This window comes from Podarcis muralis, chromosome 16 (genome assembly GCF_964188315.1).
Source record: "Podarcis muralis chromosome 16, rPodMur119.hap1.1, whole genome shotgun sequence".
Classification (NCBI taxonomy): domain Eukaryota; kingdom Metazoa; phylum Chordata; class Lepidosauria; order Squamata; family Lacertidae; genus Podarcis; species Podarcis muralis.
The window spans coordinates 27660892-27681801 of record NC_135670.1 but is presented as its reverse complement, the minus strand read 5'-3'; the positions used below and the strand labels follow the sequence as shown (position 1 = coordinate 27681801).

The following is a 20910-nucleotide window of genomic DNA, read 5'->3' as shown; positions in this document are numbered from 1 at the left end:
GATGGAGAAATCAATCTGATTCTTTGTGCAATAGGCTTTTTTTTAGCCATGAAAGCCCCAGGAGTTTCTAAATGAAAGGCTCCCACTCCACTAAAGGGGGGGGGCACTCCTTCCTCCAAACTCCCCCAAGACGAGACATTTAAGCTTCTTATCAATGGAGTTGTATTAATGCACTCAAGGGGGAAAGGATCAAGCAGAACACCAAATGCACTCCAGAGAACAGAAACCAAAGTGAATGAAACTTTTTTTTAAAAGGAAACAAATGAGGAAATGAAATTAATCTATTCACGCACACACACATTCTTTTCCGAATCTTTTTGTCTGCCGAAGGTGTACTTGTACCTGCATTCATGCCAATCTGAGCATGAGTGAACAGAAAGCGTCAGACATGTAGCCATGCTTAGTGAACATTCTCCTGCTTCACTTCACACCGCAGTTGCAAGCGGGAACAGGTGCTCTCAGAACTACTAATCTGCCAAAAATAGACCAACATCTCCCCTTAAAGGTTAAAGCTGGAAAAGCAGTCATCATATAGCTATGCTCAACATGAGCAGGAAGGTTATATAATTTGATAACCAATGCTGATATTCAGTGCTCAAGCAGTTGGAGTAAGACCATGGTTTTCCAGAACACATTTGACTGATATGGCCTGGTTTTTAGATCTTGCAGATAGAGAATAGAAACTTGACTGTGGACTCAGCTTTTGTTGTTTAGTTGTTAAGTCGTGTCTGACTCTTCGTGACTCCATGGACCAGAGCACGCCAGGCACTCCTGTCTTCCACTGTCTCCCGCAGTTTGCTCAAACTCATGTTAGTAGCTTTGAGATCACTGTCCAGCCACCTCGTCCTCTTTCGTCCCCTTCTCCTTGTGCCCTCCATCTTTCCCAACATCAGGGTCTTTTCCAGGGAGTCTTCTCTTCTCATGAGGTGGCCAAAGTATTGGAGCCTCAGCTTCAGGATCTGTCCTTCCAGTGAGCACTCAGGGCTGATTTCCTTAAGAATGGATAGGTTTGATCTTCTTGCAGTCCATGGGACTCTCAAGAGTCTCCTCCAGCACCATAATGTATTTATATAATAAAGTATTCACGTCTTCTCTCTTCAACAGGGCAGGTGGGGTGTCCTGCAGCAGTAAATAAAGATCACCTCCTGTGTGCTTCTGTTTTAATAGATCAGCCTCTGTCTATTTTATATTCCCACCCAGATAATAGACTTGATGTTATATTTCCATAAAGAAATTTTCTATAAAGAGCATGAGCCACAACCCATTCAAGATACACACTTGGCTACTTGAGCAACCCAGAATGTGTGATTAGACAGGAATATTGTCCATGCACACTTAATTTCACCGCATGTGTAAGACCCAAGCCAAATGCATTTCCGTTAATGAACTCTTATTTCATTTTGCTGTCCTTCAAGCCTGTCCCTTCCCAGGGAGAAGAACTGTGACTTTCAGGCTTGAGCTGTTTTGAATTCATCACTCTACAGAGGAGGAGTGAAGGTTTTTGTCTCAGTTCCCCATCAGATTGCACCACTGTGGAACTGGAACTTGCTACCAGAGCTCTCATAAGCACAACAGTAATAAACGGCCTCATCTTCAGGCTGGATGTTGGTGATGGTTAAATAGCCAGTGTTCCCTGAGTAAGAACCTGTGAACCGATCTGGGATCCCTTCTCCCCGGGTGCTGGTATGATAGAACACGAAGCGAGGAGGCTGGCCAGCTTTCTGTTGATACCAGTGAAAGCTGCCCCAGCTTCCACCACTACTTTTAGAACAGGAGAGTTTAATTGCTTGGCCCAGGGAGACAGACTCGGAGGCTGCCTGAGTCAATGTCGGCTGTGAAGCGACACCTTTGCAGAAAGAAAAAGAGAAACCAATGCATCACTCTCTGCTCCTTAATATCACAAATGTAGTCTGTTTCTGTGCTAAATAGAGAAACAGCTTTGTTGCTAGCCCATTAGACCACATAACCCATACCTGAGCAGTAAGTGAGAAATATGAAGAGAATAAGGATCTGGCCCATGGTGAAATTCAAAAGGAAGGTGAGTCAAAGAGGCAAACAGCTCTCTAATATATAAGAGGGAAGGGGGACCCTTCTCTCTTATATACCCCGGGAGCTGAGGGATGATCTATCATGCAAATATATCTGCACCCATTGGCTTTTCTGGAGACATTATGAAGAACTGTGATGAAGTTCTCTCAGATGACCACAGAACAGGTTTTGCATGAAGGGCATGACCTGTTGTACAAAAATAAGAGTCACATCTGCTCAGTTTTGCCTCTGGTACACACACACACACACACACACACACCATTGGCAGACGGCCCCTGGAAAGCTCCCCTTGGAGGAAGGGGTGTGATTTGTGATGAGTCATGATGTCAGGGACTGGCTAGATGAAGAAGAATGGTGGGAGACTACAGATGGGGGAAACCTCAGGGAAGCATCAGTGTGGGAAGGCTCCAAGCCAGGAGAATGGTGGTGGGACACAGAACACAGGTCAGAGGAAGAAGGGTTGGCTCGATGGGTTGTGGAGAGTCCACTGTCTACCAGCTCCATCTGGTACACAGACTGAGACTCTACCTGCCCACAGACTGTCTCGCCAGAGTGGTGCATGCTCTGGTTATCTCCTGCTTGGACTACTGCCATGCGCTCTACGTGGGGCTACCTTTGAAGGTGATCCAGAAACTACAATTAATCCAGAATGTGGCAGCTAGACTGGTGACTGGGAATGGTCGCCAAGATCATATAGCACCGGTCCTGAAAGACCTACATTGGCTCCCAGTACATTTCCAAGCACAATTCAAAGTGTTGGTGCTGCCCTTTAAAGTCCTAAACGGCCTCGGCCCACTATACTTGAAGGAGCATCTCCACTCCCATTCTTCAGCCCGGACACTGAGGTCCAGCTCCAAGGGCCTTCTGGCGGTTTCCTCACTGCAAGAAGTGAAACTACAGGGAACCAGGGAGAGGGCCTTCTCAGTAGTGGCACCCACCCTGTGGAACACCCTCCCATCAGATGTCAAGGAAACAAACAACTATCTGACTTTTAGAAAGCATCTGAAGGCAGCCCTGTTTAGGGAAGTTTTTAATGTTTGATATCTTGTCGTGTTTTTAATATTCTGTTGGGAGCCGCCCAGAGTGGCTGGGGAAACCCAGCCAGATGGGCAGGGTATAAATAATAAATTGTTGTTGTTGTTGTTGTTGTTGTTGTTACTATTTTGGTTTTCCTCTATGTACATAATAAAACAGTGCCATTCAGTTAGAAAAGAGTACTTGTAACTCAAGCCTTATGCCCATTTTAATTGGTTATTTATTTTTTCCTCAAGCTCTTCTTGTTCTACCAGTTTGCCAGAGAGGCGCCCTCTAAGTTCTTCCAGCATCTCAATCTTCTGCCATCCTCCTCCAGCAAAGCCCCTCCCCCCATTGCCCTCCTGCCCTAACCACTTCAAGCTTGTCCCTGGCCAAGCTGTTCCTTTGAGGCTCAAACCAGTGATTGTGTGGTTCAGGTTTTCTGCTGCAGTGAGGAAGAGTGAAGCTTTTTTGTCTCGGTTCCCCATCAGATTGCACCACTGTGGAACTTGAAGCCACCGGTGTCCTCCCAAACGCAACAGTAATAAATGGCCTCATCTTCCGCCTGGAGGTTGGAGATAGTTAAATAGCCAGTATTCCCAGAGACGGAGCCAGTGAACCGATCTGGGATCCCTTCTCCCCTGTCGCTGGTGCCATAGAGCACAAAGCGAGGAGCTTCTCCGGGTTTCTGTTGATACCAGCGAAATGCACTCTTGCTGCTGCTACTTTTAGAGCAGGAGAGAATCAGGGTCTGGCCCAGGGACACAGACTCCGAGGTTGACTGATTCAATGTGTGCTGGGAACTGACACCTTTGTAAAGAAAAGGGGAAAAAACAACAACTATGCATCATTTTCTGTTTTCTCAAATTTCAAGTGTTAATTCTTTTTTAGTGATAAATACAGAAGACAAATAGCATGGTCACCAGCCCCATATTCCCTCCACAACCAGACCTGAGCAGTAACTGAGAAACACGAATAAAACACACAGCTTTGCCATGGTGGAAATCAATTTGAGGTTGAGAGGAATAAAGGTTCTCTAATCTAGCTGCACCTTCCTCCCCCTCTCTTAAATCCCACATGAAATGAAGAAAGATTTCTCATGCAAATATATCAACGCCTATTGGCTTTGCTAGGGGCAGGAAATGTGAGGAACTTCTAACGAAATAATTTTGCATGCGTTAGGCAGTTTAAAAGAAGAATGGCATTTTGTTTAGGACAGGAGTGGGAGCTTAGATCCAGAGGCTTAATGCGGCCCTCCAGCCTCTCTGTCTGGCCCTCGGGAACCTTCCAGACCTGACTAGAATATATAATTGAATGGTGAGAATGATCCTTGCTGCCCTGGCTGGAAATTCCCAAGGCAATCCAAACATGAAATTTATCTCAAAGGGTTAGGATCACAGTGAAAATCTGGGCAATCTTTTTCTGCCACGTCTGAACTGTATGCTGCAACCTTTTGTTGCTTGTAAGTCTCGCCTGCTGGGTATGCAATTTCCATTCCTTGCCATATGAATGTACCAACACTCAGGAGAGACTATAGGCTTGTTCACACATGACACTGAACACAGGTACCAGCTGCCTCTAGGTAAAGGTAAAGGGACCCCTGAACGTTAGGTCCAGTCGTGACCGACTCTGGGGTTGCGGTGTTCATCTCGCTTTACTGGCTGAGGTAGCCGGCGTACAGCTTCCAGGTCATGTGGCCAGCATGACTAAGCTGCTTCTGGCGAACCAGAGCAGCACACGGAAACGGCGTTTACCTTCCCGCCAGAGCGGTACCTATTTATCTACTTACACTTTGATGTGCTTTCAAACTGCTAGATTGGCAGGAGCAGGGACCGAGCAACGGGAGCTCACCCCGTTGTGGGGATTCGAACCGCCAACCTTCTGATCGGCAAGCCCTAGGCTCTGTGGTTTAACCCGCAGCGCCACCCGTGTCCCTCAGCTGCCTCTAGACATCTACAAAGGTTGGTGTGTATGCTTCTTGATTCATACAGCTCAACTATTGTGTGCAGACTTTACACACATTGAATGTTGCATGTGAATAACTGTAGAGGTATAATTAATTGTTTTCAGTCAGGGTGTTAGGATAGCTAAATGGGCAATGTTTCCAGAGGTAGAACCTATGAACTGATCTGGAATCTCTTCTCCCCTGGTGCTGGCATCGTAGAGCCAAGAGCAGGGGTATTCTCCAGTTCTCTGTTGATACCAATGAAAGCGAAGTCCTCAGTCCTCAGTGCAGTTGCATACAAGATCTGCAACTGCTCCAGGATCCTCTTCCAGTAGACCTACAAAATCTGTCCTCCTGCCCTAACTTTGAGCCTGTCCATGGTGAGGAGGAAGGGCTGTCACTTCCAGCCTCAATGAAGTTCCTGGGTAATTCAAGTTTCCAACTCTAGGGAGGAAGAGCAAAGGTTTTTGTCTCAGTTCCCCATCAGATTGTATCTCTGTGGAACTTGGTAGTACCAGTGTACTCCCAGGCACCACAGTAATAAACAACCTCGTCTTCAGCCTGGATATTGGTGATTGTTAAATAGCCGGTGTTCCCAGAAACAGAACCAGTGAACCGATCTGGGATCCCTTCTCCCCTGTCGCTGGTATCATAGAGCACAAAACGAGGAGCCTGGCCAGGTTTCTGTTGATGCCAGTGAAATCTGCCCCAGCTTCCACTGCTACTTTTAGAATGGGAGAGTTTAATTGCTTGGCCCAGGGAGACAGACTCGGAGGCTGACTGAGTCAACGTTTGCTGTGAAAGGACACCTTTGCAAGGAGGAGGAAAATGATAAACACATGAATCATTTTCTGTATTTTCAAATATCATGGAAGTTGGCTTTTGGGGGTGGCATGATAAATACACATGAGAAATAGTTTTGCTGTATATCCATTAGCCCACCACAACCATACCTGAGCAGTAAGCAAGAAAGCTAAACAGAACAAGGATCCAGGCCATGGTGAAAATCAAAAGGAGGATGAGCCTCAGATGGGGGGAAAAATATGTGTCTAATCTAGCTGCACATATCCCCTTCTCTTTTCAATACCCCAAGAGCCAGGAAATAATTTGTCATGCAAATATGTCAACACTTGTTGTCTTTTCTGGAGACATTATGAAGAACTGTGTTGAAGTTCTGAAAAATTACCCTGGAACAGATTTTGCATGAAAGGGACCGTCTAAAAGAAGAGATAAGGTTTTATGTTTTGTCTGGGTTCTTTCTCAGGGCCACACTTTCAGAATAAAAAATTGCTCACGGAACCCTGAATTTTTTTATTGAAAAGAAATACATTGGAAACCAAACAGAAACAAGTCCTAGCAGTGCTTGATTTATAAAAAAAAGATAACAACTACTTTATCATATGATCACGGAACATTCAGGAAATATAAGACAGTGCAGCTACATAAGAACATGAATCATCCCCAAAATATAAATGAGCTTCTTATATATGTATCTTAAGTTTGTATATTGTGTAAGCTTGCTTTTGCTGGGTGATCTCATTTATATTAGGTCTACTTTGAGACAAACAGACTCTCTCCTCCTCATGAACATTAAGAAGCTTTCCTACTCATGTTGAAATACTGCCCCTCAATGAGGCCAAACTTAGATTCACAAAATGTTTAGGGGTATGCATATCCCTGCGTACCCCCAGAAAAAAGCACAGTGTGTGTGTGTGTGTGTGTGTGTGTGTGTGTGTGTGTGTGTAAAAACTCATACATGTATTTGTTGATCCTTCATTCATGCAAGGAAGAAGGATGATCATAATTCATGGGTATTTTCCTGACAGGCAAGAGCAGTCGAGGAAGGTTCAGATCAGGGATTGCTAGGGATGTGGCCTGGGTAATCTCCTCAGGGCCACATAGAGAGGACAGGAGGGCCACATCTGGCCCCAGGTTTGAGATTCCCCACCCCACAAACACAAATACACACACACACAAAGTGTTAGGTTATAAATCTGGATTGGGAAGGACGAGTCTGTGCCAGGCCTCATTCAGACTGCACACTTGACCTATCCAATAACCCAGAAAGTAGTATAAGCAGGCATAGGGAGAAATGTGATTCAGTTTAGACTTAAATAAACGTCTCCACACCTGAGCTAAAACACAACCATTCTCTTGAAATTTGCATTTCTGCGAATTTTGTAATGCATTTCACTGGTCAAGTAATGTGTAAAAAAACTTCATATCTTGGGGTAAAGTGTGCATATAAATGCATGTGTTGGTGAAAATAGCAGGCAAAAGTGCATTTTATCCGGGGAAATTGTTTTGCGAAATGTGTATGAGGGGGAAATTAATTGCAAAAATATTTGTATGAGGCGAATTTCAAACTGCGATGCTGATGAATTCTCATCAAGAAATGTTCACCTAACTTATGTGGAAATGTGGCAAAGTGAATTCGTTCTGGAGGGACTTAGTGCTGATGTTGTGGTTTGCAGTTCCCCTATAATATTGTGGAACAATGTGTATTTTGTACTGTTGGCTTTGACAACATTTTCTTTTTATTTGTCTCTTCATATACAGCTGCTTATTGAGTTCTATATGATGTGAACTTACTGAGAAAATCTAGTAGTTATTTTACAGAGAGAGAGGGGGGGAAGGAGAATGGAAAAAAAGAGGAAAGTAAAAGAAAGTGAAATTGATAGATTTGCACATCTCTAAGGATAAGGTGCGGGTGGCGCTGTGGTTTAAACCACAGAGCCTAGGACTTGCCAATCAGAAGGTCAGCGGTTTGAATCCCTGCGACTGGGTGAGCTCCCATTGCTCAGTCCCTGCTCCTGCCAACCTAGCAGTTCAAAAGCACGTCAAAGTGCAAGTAGATAAATAGGTGCCACTCTGGCGAGAAGGTAAACTGAGTTTCCGTGCGCTGCTCTGGTTGGCCAGAAGCGGCTTAGTCATGCTGGCCACATGACCCGGAGGCTGTATGCCAGCTCCCTCGCCCAATAAAGTGAGATGAGCGCCGCAACCCCAGAGTCGGCCACAACTGGACCTATCGGTTGGGGTCCCTTTACCTTTAAGGATAAGGCGGTAAAAGTTGTCTATGGCCACTTGAGTTTTGTTCTGGATTTAGACCCAAACCAAACACACACATTTTACCAAACTGTTATTTCACACTGCAGCTGCCTGGGTGTCTAGGGACTCTGTACTTCCCTCAAATGAAGAGATGCTGCATCAACATCGCCCCCTTGTGTCTGAAACCTGGATCACAACATATTTGTATAATGTTTCTAAATAAAGTTTAGACATTTTGCTTTCAATTTCCACAAAGGAAAGAAATTTCAGCTAATCATTGGGGGTAACCTCAGAATTGTAATAATAATAATAAGAATAATAAGAATAAGAATAATAGATAAAGGACCCTTGGACAGTTAAGTCCAGTCGAATTCGTCCACTTTCGGGCCGAGGGAGTCGTCCTTTGTCCACAGACAGCTTTCCAGGTCATGTGGCCATCATGACTAAACTGCTTCTGGCTCAAAGGAACACCGTAATGGAAACCAGAGCGCATGGAAATGCCGTTTACCTTCCCACCGCAGTGGTACCTATTAATCTACTTGCACTGGCATGCTTTCAAACTGCTATGTTGGCAGGAGCTGTGACGGAGCAACGGGAGCTCACTCCGTTGTAGGGATTCAAACTGCCAAACTTCTGCAGTTGCCCCATCCCTGTCTTTCAGAGTACCCACAAAATCTATGCTCTTGCCCAAACCACTTCATGCTTGGCCCTATCTAGGGAGAGGAGCTGACATTATTCATTCATTCATTCATTCATTCAGTTTTTCAGATTAACATTTGACAGTCACAAATCCAACATACAGCGGTACCTCAGGTTAAGTACTTAATTCGTTCCGGAGGTCCGTTCTTAACCTGAAACTGTTCTTAACCTGAAGCACTACTTTAGCTAATGGGGCCTCCTGCTGCTGCCGGAGCACGATTTCTGTTCTCATCCTGAAGCAAAGTTCTTAACTTGAAGCACTATTTCTGGGTTAGCAGAGTCTGTAACCTGGGGCATATGTAACCTGAGGTACCACTGTACAAGATAGAAACAAGATTCCAAAGCATCTCCTGGCCTCCCCTCCTCCCCTTTGCGGGTCCTATTGTTAATCATTTCCTCCTGCATCTTTTATGATAATCCAAATCTTTTATTTCTCCATTGTGTCCAAAACTCACCCTTCAAATACATGTGTTATTCCAATCATACTGATGATTTCAAATGCCTGCAGTGAAAGATGCTGGAAAGACGTTATATGGCTTTAGTAGAAATGTTATTAAGAATTAAGTAAGAATAGATGGATTATGGGTAAAGGTGTAAAATTCAAGGTTAAATTGCGTTAAGATAAATTATGGAACTAAATTTGAGAAAGAGGGAAAGGTCTTGCTGAAACAACTAATTGAACTAGAATACAAGAAGGGAGGTGTGAGGAAGTCAAGGAAATAAGCAAATGAAAGATAAGGACAGGAAAATACTGGTTTTTGTTTTTTTTCCCTTTTTTCTTCTTAAATGTTTTTGCCTTTTAAATGTTTTTGTTTTTTCTTTCTTAATGTTTTGATCTACCTTTTATTGTTTGTTTTTCTTTTTTTCTGTATTTGTTAAACCCTAATAAATATTTTTTAAAAAAACCAAATGTCTGCAGTGGTTTTTAAGATAAATCATAAATTTTCCCCATTCCTTATTAAAATTTTAGTCTTCCTGATTTCTGATTCTTCCCGTCTTTTTAGCCATTTCAGAATAATCCATCAAGTTGATCTGCCATTCTTCTCTGGTATAAGTAAGCCCATAAGCAATCCTTGTTTGAAAACTCTAGGGGAAGTGTGAGAGAGAGGTTTTTGTATCAGTTCCCCATCAGATTGTACCACCGTGGAACACATTACTGCCTGTCACCCAGTCAGCACAGTAATAAACCGCCTCGTCTTCAGCCTTGACATTGGAGATGGTTAAATAGTAAGTGTTCCCAGAGACAGAGGGAGTGAACCGATCAGGGATCCCATCTCCCCGGGTGCTGGTAGTATAGAACACAAAACGGGGAGCCTGTCCACCTTTCTGTTGATACCAGCTATAATAAGCCAAGCTGCCACTACTTCTAGAGCAGGAGAGTTTGACAGTTTGACCCGGGAGCACAGACTCGGAGGCAGGCTGGATCAATGTTGTCTGCGATGTGACACCTTTGCAAAAAAAAAAAAGTCAAATAAAAGCACATGAATCATTTCCAGTGTTCTCAAATATTAGGAAAGACTATTGTAGAAGACAAATAGCTTTCTTGCTGGTACATGCAACATTTTCTGCGCCCTCAGATTTCAGAAAATTATTATCTTCTTGTGAAAAGTAACAGAAGTCAAGTCAAATAATATGTTAGGTCTCCACAAACATACCTGAACAGTAACTGAGACATGTGACGAGAACAAGGATCCAGGCCATGGTGAATGTCAAAAGGAGGGCAGATCCCACAAACAGATCTCTAATCCTGTGGCACCTCCCTACCACCCTCTTAAATCACCTGAGAAATGAGGCACGAGCAATTATGCAAATACCTCGAAACCCATTGGCTTTGCTAGAAAGAATATGAGGAAATACAGGGAACAACTAGCAGATGACCACAGAAGAGATTTTGCATGAAAGCTTCTTTGTATTGTTTAGGACATGATTGGGGAACTGTAGACCTAGGGGCAGAATATGGCCTCCCAGAATTGTTGTTGTTGTTGTACCCCACTCATCTGACTGGGTTACCCCAGCCACTCTGGGCGGCTTACAGTGCACCAAAAAACATAGTAAAATGTCAAACATTAAATACTTCCCAATACAGGGTTGCCTTCAGATGTCTTCTAAAAGTGGTGCAGTTCTTTATTTCTTTGACATCTGATGGGAGGGTGTTCCACAGGAAGGGAGTGAATGTCAAGAAGGCCATCTGCCTGGTTCTCTGTAAGTTCACTTCTTGCAGTGAGGGAACCGCCAGAAGGCCCTCAGAAGAAGACCTCGGTGTCCATGCTGAGCAATGGGAGTGGAGATGCTCCTTCAGGTATTTCCTTCTCAGGACCTGCTCAGAACATGCCCACTTCAGGCCTTACTGACATGGTGCTGTAACTCCCAATGATTTTGCCTGACTTGAACATATCCCTGAATGTTGATGATGCTTCTTGCTTGCTAGGTTCAAAGTTGCCCATATCTGTCCCATGTAATCCAAAATTACTGAAGTTTCCAAAGTGTGGGGATCATAATATAAACATGGGTGGCATAGCTGTCAACTTACAGATTTGAAAATAAGGGACCAGCAGCCTTGAAAATAAGGGACCAGCAGCCAAAATAAGGGACCTGCAGCCTCACCTGTTCCAGGCACTCCAGTCTTCCTGTCCTCCTGCACTCTGGTCAAACTCATGCTGGTAGCTTCGAGAACACTGTCCAACCAACTTTGTAACCAGAGGTTCAACGGAATAGAATCTGAATCACATGCACCACAAGGCCTATGCAGCCTCAACTTAAGATGGCTCCCCGGCCTGGCTTTGCACTGCAAAGTTTGCAGCAGCACGTGCAACAAAATGGCGTCCAGCATTCAAAAAACCCCTCAGCTTGCATTAACTAGCCACACACAAGGCATGCAAGCTCCACCCCCAGTCGTTCTTAGCTTCTTATTGGGTGAGCAACATAGCCAAGCAACACAGTTGGAGCCTCCCTCCTCCCTGGCCAGCAGGGAGAGGAGCTGCTTCCTTTGAAATTTAAGGGACATCATTTAAGGGACATTTAAGGGACATCCATCAATAAGGGACAGCAGCAGGACATGGCGCTGGAATAAGGGACTGTCCCTTCAAATAAGGGACACTTGACAGCTATGATGGGTAGAGATGAGAGAGCTTGAACCAGATCTCAAAAAGGATGGATGACTGGATGATTCAACAACCCAGAACATACAATAAAGCAGAGAAAGTTGTGTACAGGCACTTGAATTCCATGCATAAGACTCAAACAGAAAAAAACCATCTGTTGATGAACTCATATTTCACAATGCAGGTGACTCTTTAAGTCATTGTCTCTCAAATGAAGAGAAGTGGAACCAGCAGCTTCTCCTTGTGTCAAAAACCCAAATCATATGTACAATGGTTCCCCATAAAATATTCACCATAGAAATAAACAAATTAAGGCACTAATTAGCTCTGAACTGGTTTGTCTTTGAAGCAAGTGTTTCACAAAAGAGGCAGAAGTAGGAAGTTGCGTTCCAAAGCTCAGCATAGCCTCCAACATGACTTCCAGTTTCTACCAGAAGTCGCTTCAGAGGCATTGCAGGGCCTCGGACGGGGCCTTGGAGGATGCGTTGGGGTTCCGATGCAACATCCAGTAGAAACCAGCAGCCGCGTCAGAGCCCCGCAATATGGGTGCTGAGCACCAACAAAAACTGTGGGTGCCCTGACATTCAGGGCCCCCTAGAGTTGGTGACAGTGTCACTTGAAGTTGTATAAAGAGAATGGTTTCACACCTGAGCTAAAACACAACCATTCTCTTGAAATTTGCATTTCTGCAAATTTTGTAATGCATTTCACTGGTCAAGTAATGTGTAAAAAAACTTCATATATTGGGATAAAGTGTGCATATAAATGCATGTGTTGGTGAAAATAGCAGGCAAAAGTGCATTTTATCCAGGGAAATTGTTTTGCAAAATGTGTATGAGGGGAAAATTCATTGCAAAAATGTTTGTATGAGGCGAATTTCAAACTGCGATGCTGATGAATTCTCATCAAGAAATGTTCACCAAACTTATGTGGAAATGTGGCAAAGTGAATTCGTTCTGGAGGGACTTGGTGCTGATATCATGGCCTCCGGCTTTGCAGTTCCCTTATAATATTGTGGAACAATGTGTATTTTGTACTGTTGGCTTTGACAACATTTTCTTTTAATTCTTCTCTTGATGTACAGCTGCTTATTGAGTTCTATATGATGTGAACATACTGAAAAAATCTAGCAGTTATTTTACAAAGAGAGAGAAAGAGAGAGAGAATGGAAAAAATGAGGTAGGTAAAAGAAAGTGAAATTGATGGATTTGCCCAGTAGCGATGTATGGAAGTGAAAGCTGAACCATAAAGAAGGCTGATCGGCGAAGAATTGATGCTTTTGAATTATGGTGCTGGAGGAGACTCTTGAGAGTCCCATGGACTGCAAGAAGATCAAACCTATCCATTCTGAAGGAAATCAGCCCTGAGTGCTCACTGGAAGGACAGATCCTGAAGCTGAGGCTCCAATACTTTGGCCACCTCATGAGAAGAGAAGACTCCCTGGAAAAGACCCTGATGTTGGGAAAGATGGAGGGCACAAGGAGAAGGGGACGACAGAGGACAAGATGGTTGGACAGTGTTCTCGAAGCTACCAGCAACAGTTTGACCAAACTGCGGGAGGCAGTGGAAGACAGGAGTGCCTGGCGTGCTCTGGTTCAGGGGGTCACGAAGAGTCGGACACGACTAAACGACTAAACAACAAAGGATAAGGTGGTAAAATTTGTCTATGGCCACTTGAGTTCTGTTCAGGATTTAGACCCAAACCAAACACACACATTTTACCAAACTGTTATTTCACACTGCAGCTGCCTGGGTGTCTAGGGACTCTGTACCTCCCTCAAATGAAGAGATGCTGCATCAACATCGCCCTCTTGTGTCTGAAACCTGGATCACAACATATTTGCATAGTGTTTCAAAATAAAGTTTAGACATTTTGCTTTCAATTTCCACAAAGGAAAGAAATTTCAGCTAATCATTGGGGGTAACCTCAGAATTGTAAAGGACCTGGACGGTTAAGTCCAGTCAGAATAGCTAAAGGACACCTGAACGGTTAAGTCCAGTCAATTTCGACTAAGGGGTGCAGCGCTCATCTCCACTTTCGGGCTGAGGGAGCCAGAGTTTGTCCACAGACAGCTTTCTAGGTCATGTGCCCAGCATGACTAAACTGGTTCTGGCTCAACGGAACACCGTAATGGAAACCAGAGAGCACGGAAACATCGTTTACTTTCCCCTCCACAGCCATACCTATTAATCTACTTGCACTGGCATGCTTTCAAACTGCTAGGTTGGCAGGAGCTGGGACAGAGCAACAGGAGCTCACTCCGTTGTGGGGATTCAAACTGCCAAACTTCTGATTGGGAAGCCAAGAGACTCAGTGGTTTAGACCACAGCACCACCTGCGTCCCTGTATCACAATGGTAACAACTGCTCAAGAGTGGATCAAACGACCTTGAGAGATGCTGGGATCTTCCACGATGGTGGCATTTAGGCGATGGATGGGAAGCTACCTGTCAGGTATGCTGAGGCTTGCAAGATTCTGGCATTCAGCAAGCGGTTGGATTAGATTAATTCCAAGCTCCCACCCAGAAGGTGCTAAAAAAAGGATAAATTTTGCCAGCGTTACACACCATGATCAATCATGTCCTATCGACAGTTCCTTAAATAAAACCAGTAAGTCACAAGGACAATACAGTGGTACCTCTGGTTAAGAACTTAATTCGTTCTGGAGGTCTGTACTTAACCTGAAACTGTTCTTAACCTGAAGCACCACTTTAGCTAATGGGGCCTCCTGCTGCTGCCATGCCAGAGCACGATTTCTGTTCTCATCCTGAAGCAAAACTATCAAAAACTATCAAAAGGCTAACTGAAAGCAGCCAAAACCCAGATTACAGCAGAACACCAGTAAATAGCATTAAAAACCCACAAGGGGAATCATAGGAGCCAACTCCTAGGGGCTGAAGTCCCTTCGCCCTCCCTCCAATAAAATGTTTGACTTCCCCCGCCCCCATTGCTGGGCATTGCCATTCAAATGAGGTGTGTGTGTCGCATCTTGTGATCAGTTAGGCAGGGCTTACCTGCCCCCCCCCACCACCACATATTTTATTCAAGTTGGTACCCCTGAGGGGAATACAATATAGCCAGGAGGTTGGAAATTGCAAAGAAACAGTGTTTCCAGAGGTGGAATGAGTGAAGCAATTTGTGGTCCCTCTCCCCCTGCTCTTGACATTATATAGAATATATAGTGATGATATAGTCCAGCTCTCTTGTAATAGTAGTGAAAGAAATTCCATCTGTCAAGCGTCATTGCAGAAGATGGAGGTACTCAACCTCTGCAGTTGCCCCATCCCTGTCTTTCAGAGTACCCACAAAATCTATGCTCTTGCCCAAACCACTTCATGCTTGGCCCTATCTAGGGAGAGGAGCTGACATTATTCATTCATTCATTTGGTTTTTCAGATTAACATTTTACAGTCACAAATCCAACATACAGCGGTACCTCAGGTTAAGTACTTACTTAATTCGTTCCGGAAGTCCGTTCTTAACCTGAAACTGTTCTTAACCTGAAGCACCACTTTAGCTAATGGGGCCTCCTGCTGCTGCCGCGCCGCCGGAGCACGATTTCTGTTCTCATCCTGAAGCAAAGTTGTTAACTTGAAGCACTATTTCTGGGTTAGCGGAGTCTGTAACCTGAAGCGTATGTAACCTGAGGTACCACTGTACAACATAGAAACAAGATTCCAAAGCATCTCCTGGCCTCCCCTCCTCCCCTTTGCGGGTCGTATTGTTAATAATTTCCTCCTGTATCTTTTATGATAATCCAAATCTTTTATTTCTCCATTGTGTCCAAAACTCACCCTTCAAATACATGTGTTATTCCAATCCTACTGATGATTTCAAATGTCTGCAATGGTTCATAAATTTTCCCCATTCCTTATTAACATTTTAGTCTTCCTGATTTCTGATTCTTCCGGTCTTTTTAGCCATTTCGGCATAATCCATCAACTTGATCTGCCATTCTTCTCTGGTATAAGTCAGCTCATGAGCGATCCTTGTTTGAAAACTCTAGGGGAAGTGTGTGAAAGAGGTTTTAGTATCAGTTCCCCATCAGATGGTACCACCGTGGAACACATTACTGCCTGTCACCCAGTCAGCACAGTAATAAACCGCCTCATCTTCAGCCTGGACATTGGAGATGGTTAAATAGTAAGTGTTCCCAGAGGTAGAGGCAGTGAACCGACCCGGGATCCCGTCTCCCCGGGTGCTGGTAGCATAGAACACAAAACGAGGAGCCTGTCCACTTTTCTGTTGATACCAGCTATAAGCATACAAGCTGCCACTACTTCTAGAGCAGGAGAGTTTGACAGTTTGACCCGGGAGCACAGACTCGGAGGCAGGCTGGATCAATGTTGTCTGCGATGTGACACCTTTGCAGAAAGAAAAATCAAATAAAAGCACATGAATCATTTCCAGTGTTCTCAAATATTAGGAAAGACTATTGTAGAAGACAAATAGCTTTCTTGCTGGTACATGCATCATTTTCTGCGCCCTCAGATTTCAGAAAATTATTCTTGTGAAAAGTAACAGAAGTCAAGTCAAATAATATGTTAGGTCTCCACAAGCATACCTGAACAGTAACTGAGACATGTGACGAGAACAAGGATCCAGGCCATGTTGAATGTCAAAAGGAGGGCAGATCCCACAAACAGATCTCTAATCCTGTGGCACCTCCCTACCACCCTCTTAAATCACCTGGGAAATGAGGCACGAGCAATTATGCAAATACCTCGAAACCCATTGGCTTTGCTAGAAAGAATATGAGGAAATACAGGGAACAACCTGAAGATGACCACAGAACAGATTTAGCATGAAGGGGGTGTTTTCACAGAAGATTGAAGCTTCTATGTATTGTTTAGGTCATGATTGGGGAGCTGTAGAAGCAGGGGCTGAATATGGCCTCCCAAAATTATTATTATTATTATTATTATTATTATTATTATTATTATTATTATTACCCACCCATCTGGCTGGGCTGCCCCAGCCACTCTGGGCGGCTAACAGTTTACATAAAGACATAGTAACATGTCAAACGGACGCGGGTGGCACTGTGGGTTAAAGCCTCAGCGCCTAGGACTTGCCGATCGAAAGGTCGGTGGTTCGAATCCCCGTGGTGGGGTGCGCTCCCGTCGCTCGGTCCCAGCGCCTGCCAACCTAGCAGTTCGAAAGCACCCCCGGGTGCAAGTAGATAAATAGGGACCGCTTACTAGCGGGAAGGTAAACGGCGTTCCGTGTGCTGCGCTGGCTCGCCAGATGCAGCTTGTCACGCTGGCCACGTGACCCGGAAGTGTCTGCGGACAGCGCTGGCTCCCGGCCTATAGAGTGAGATGAGCGCACAACCCTAGAGTCTGTCAAGACTGGCCCGTACGGGCAGGGGTACCTTTACCTTTACTTTAATATGTCAAACATAAATTTTCCATTGCAGGGCTGCCTTCAGATGTCTTCTGATAGTTGTGCAGTTCTTTATCTCTTTGACATCTGATGGGAGGGCATTCCAGAGGCAGGGTGCCACTGTCAAGAAGGCCCTCTGCCTGGTTCCCTGTAACCTCACTTCTCGCAGTGAGGGAACCAGCAGAAGACCCTCGGAGGAAGACCTCAGTGTCCGGGCTGAGCAATGGAAGGTGGAGAAGCTCCTTCAGATATTTCCTTTTGTGGCTCTCAGGACGTGCTCAGAACATGCCCTCTTCAGGCCACATGCCTCACTTACATGGTGCTGTGGCCCCCAATGATTCTGCCTGGCTTGAACATATCCCTGAATGTTGATGATGCTTAATTATAATAATAATAATAATAGGGACGCAGGTGGCTCTGTGGGTTAAACCACAGAGCCTAGGACTTGCTGATCAGAAGGTTGGCGGTTCAAATCCCCGTGACAGGGTGAGCTCCCGTTGCTCGGTCCCTGCTCCTGCCAACCTAGCAGTTCGAAAGCACGTCAAAGTGCTTCCGGCGGGAAGGTAAACGGCATTTCCGTGCGCTGCTCTGGTTCACCAGAAGCGGTTTAGTCATGCTGGCCACATGACCCGGAAGCTGTACGCCGGCTCCCTCGGCCAATAAAGCAAGATGAGCGCTGCAACCCCAGAGTCGGTCACGACTGAACCTAATGGTCAGGGGTCCCTTTACCTTTAATAATAATAATATGCAAACGTATTTAAGCACTCCTTGTTGAAAGAAGCCAACCCACCACTCTCCTTTCTCAGATTCAGGGACTCACAACGAAGGTGGGAATTAAGAAATAAAATCAGCTCCCGAACTCTGAAATTTTGTCCAGGTTGCAATGGAAACTTCTCTCCATTGCAAACTGTGAATACGGGGGGGGGGGGGGGGAGTGGCTCATCAGCACTGCTCCTCATGTAAATGTCTCCTAAGCGAGTCGTCAGGCATAAGAAAAAACATTCTGACACTTCGCTTCACCCCAACAGTTCAGTTTTTGTAACAATTTTCCGTTTTGTAATATAATTCACTATTTTTTTAAAAAACGGGTAGGTGGCCCAACATTGCCCCCTGGAGGTTGAAGCCAGAACAGCAGACACCACAAAATGCCTGCATCACATTTCAAAGCAAAATACTGAAATCACAATCTAGTCAATCTTAGCTACAGGTACGTAGCCGTGTTGGTCTGCCATAGTCGAAACAAAATAAAAAAATTCCTTCCAGTAGCACCTTAGAGACCAAGTGAGTTTGTTATTGGTATGAGCTTTCGTGTGCATGAAGAATCTGAAGAAGTGTGGATTTCCAAGGTATGACTGTATTTTTTATTACAGTGGTGCCTCGCAAGTCGAAATTAATTCGTTCTGTGAGTTTTTTCGTCTTGCGATTTTTTTCGTCTTGAGAAGCACGGTTTCGGGAAAGTTTTGGAAAAGCTTCAAATATCACCAAAGTCTTCAAAAACCTCAAAAAAGACTACCACACCGCGTGCTATGAGTTGCTCCTCGAAGTCAAGTCGCAACTGTATTAACGGTGTTAAGCAAAAGGAAACAAACTTGCAAGACGTTTCCGTCTTGCGAAGCAAGCCCATAGGGAAAATCGTCTTGCGAAGCAGCTCAAAAAACCCTTTCGTCTTGCGAGTTTTCCGTCTTGCGAGGCATTCGTCTTGTGAGGTACCACTGTATTATTTTTTTGAGAAAATGCAAGCCGAAAACTCACCCACTAATCCAAGATGAAATGATTATTTAATTAAGGATTTTCTTCATAGCTGTAATTTCAGCAGTGCTCTTCTAAGGTTGAATTTGAATTTATGACATTCCAAATGAAGTTTACATAATAAATTCCAGTTTTCAAGGAATCCCACTCTGCCCGCTTTGGATCCTTTTTGCATCTTCCCAATATCTGTTAGCTTTCTAGTCTCAATTTTATTAATCCAAGACTTGGATTTTGCAGCAAATCATGATCTCAGTATTAGGGGAGTGATGCTAAGAAACAGCTTCTCTCTGTTACACCTTTTCCCAGTCTTTGGTTCAGTTTTCCACATTTTGACACCAGAAGGAGAAGAATGAGAAGAATGAGAAGAAGGAGGAGAAGGAGAAGGAGAAGGAGAAGGAGAAGGAGAAGGAGAAGGAGAAGAAGAAGAAGAAGAAGAAGAAGAAGAAGAAGAAGAAGAAGTCAAAGTCCTTATTAATGCTTTTAGTTCATTTTCTCCACAGATATATAATTTTGCCTTATATTCATGTTTCTGTACAACAATTTTCCCTGGGGTCAAAAGGAAAGCACTTCAGAAGGACATTTTCCTGCACTTGCCATGGAGAAGATCTAATAATAATAATAATAATAATAATAATAATAATAATAATAATTTATTTATTTATACCCCACCCATCTAGCTGGGTTTCCCCAGCCACTCTGGGCGGCTCCCAACGGAATATTAAAAACACGATAAAAAATCGGACCCAGGACGTTCTGCATGCAAAGCAGGTATTCTCCCCTGAGCTTTGGCCCTTCTAAGTCGGAAGTGGCTTTATTGCCAACAAGGCCAGTGAAAACATGAAGAGCATTGTTTATTGGGACATGTGTCAGATATTTAATGCAAGGTCATATCAACAATAGGATTCTTTAGTCTAAATAACTTGATAACTTTTAATGCATGTTCTTGTCGAAAACTGACAAAACTCATTCATGTGCAGCTATGCTCTTGAATGGTTCGGGATTCTGCACTCATAAGAAAGAAGAGAGAAGGTTTTTGTCTCAGTTCCCCAACAGATTATACCACTGTGGAACGTGTCACTGCCATGCTCTAAGTCACAACAAAAATAAACTGCTTCATCTGCAGCCTCGATGTTAGAGATAGTTAATGAGCCAGAGCGAGAACCGGTGAAGCGATCTGGGACCCCTTCTCCCCGGGTGCTGGATCCATACCACAGAAAACGGGGAGGCTGTCCAGGTTTCTGTTGATACCAGTGAATATCATCCCAGAGAGTACCACCATTTCTTGAGCAGGAGAGTGTAGCAGTTTGGCCCAGAGACACCGACTGGGAGGCAGGCTGAGTCAAACTAGGTTGTGAAGTGACACCTTTCATAAAAAAGAGAAAGGAACCATGACTTTGGTACATTTTCTATGCATTCAAATACCCCAGAAGCTTGATCTCCCTCTGGCAGATCAAGTTTTGATGTTGCCCTACGTGATGTGAGTCTTCCACGCTCTTACCTGAGCAGTAGCTGAGAAGTGACAGTAAAAGCAGGTACCAGGCCATGGTAAGTCTCCTTTAGAGTCTGACTAAAGATCTAGATGGGATCTTCTTCCCCCTCTCTGAAATCCCCCGGAAATACCAAATGTCTCCTTCGCGCAGATTGGTTGTATGCTCATTGGTTCTGCAAGAGTGTCTTTATCTACTTGCTTCTCTCCGTGAAAAGCCAATGATCAAAGGAGAAATTTGCATGATGATGTTGAGGGCAGGCCTCACTCTGGCCAAGATAAAAATTAAGGGGTCATAGTGTTACAAAGTACAGTGGTACCTCGGGTTACAGAGGCTTCAGGTTACAGACACTTCAGGTTACAGACTCAGCTAACCCAGAAATAGTAGCTTGGGTTAAGAACTTTGCTTCAGAATGAGAACAGAAATTGCGCGG

General features: G+C 44.4%; 2 protein-coding genes across 7 annotated transcripts in view; both read right to left on the bottom strand.

Moving 5' to 3' along the window:
* Nucleotides 1-20910, bottom strand: part of LOC114586355 (immunoglobulin lambda-1 light chain-like) — a 254039-nt gene that overhangs the window by 134141 nt on the left and 98988 nt on the right. The window lies entirely within an intron of this gene.
* The window catches only part of LOC114586356 (immunoglobulin lambda-1 light chain-like), a 208307-nt gene that overhangs the window by 146552 nt on the left and 40845 nt on the right, over nucleotides 1-20910 (bottom strand). The window contains exons 1-2 of one of the 6 annotated variants that reach the window (XM_077920346.1): nucleotides 10411-10496; nucleotides 9906-10203 (exon numbers count right to left, since the gene is read on the bottom strand). The exons of the other annotated variants lie outside the window; for them this stretch is intronic. Of the exons in view, the coding sequence (XP_077776472.1) occupies nucleotides 9906-10203; nucleotides 10411-10456 (344 nt within the window). The 5' untranslated portion in view covers nucleotides 10457-10496. Of the gene's footprint in view, nucleotides 1-9905; nucleotides 10204-10410; nucleotides 10497-20910 lie in introns of those variants that run through there. 6 annotated transcript variants of the gene reach the window in all.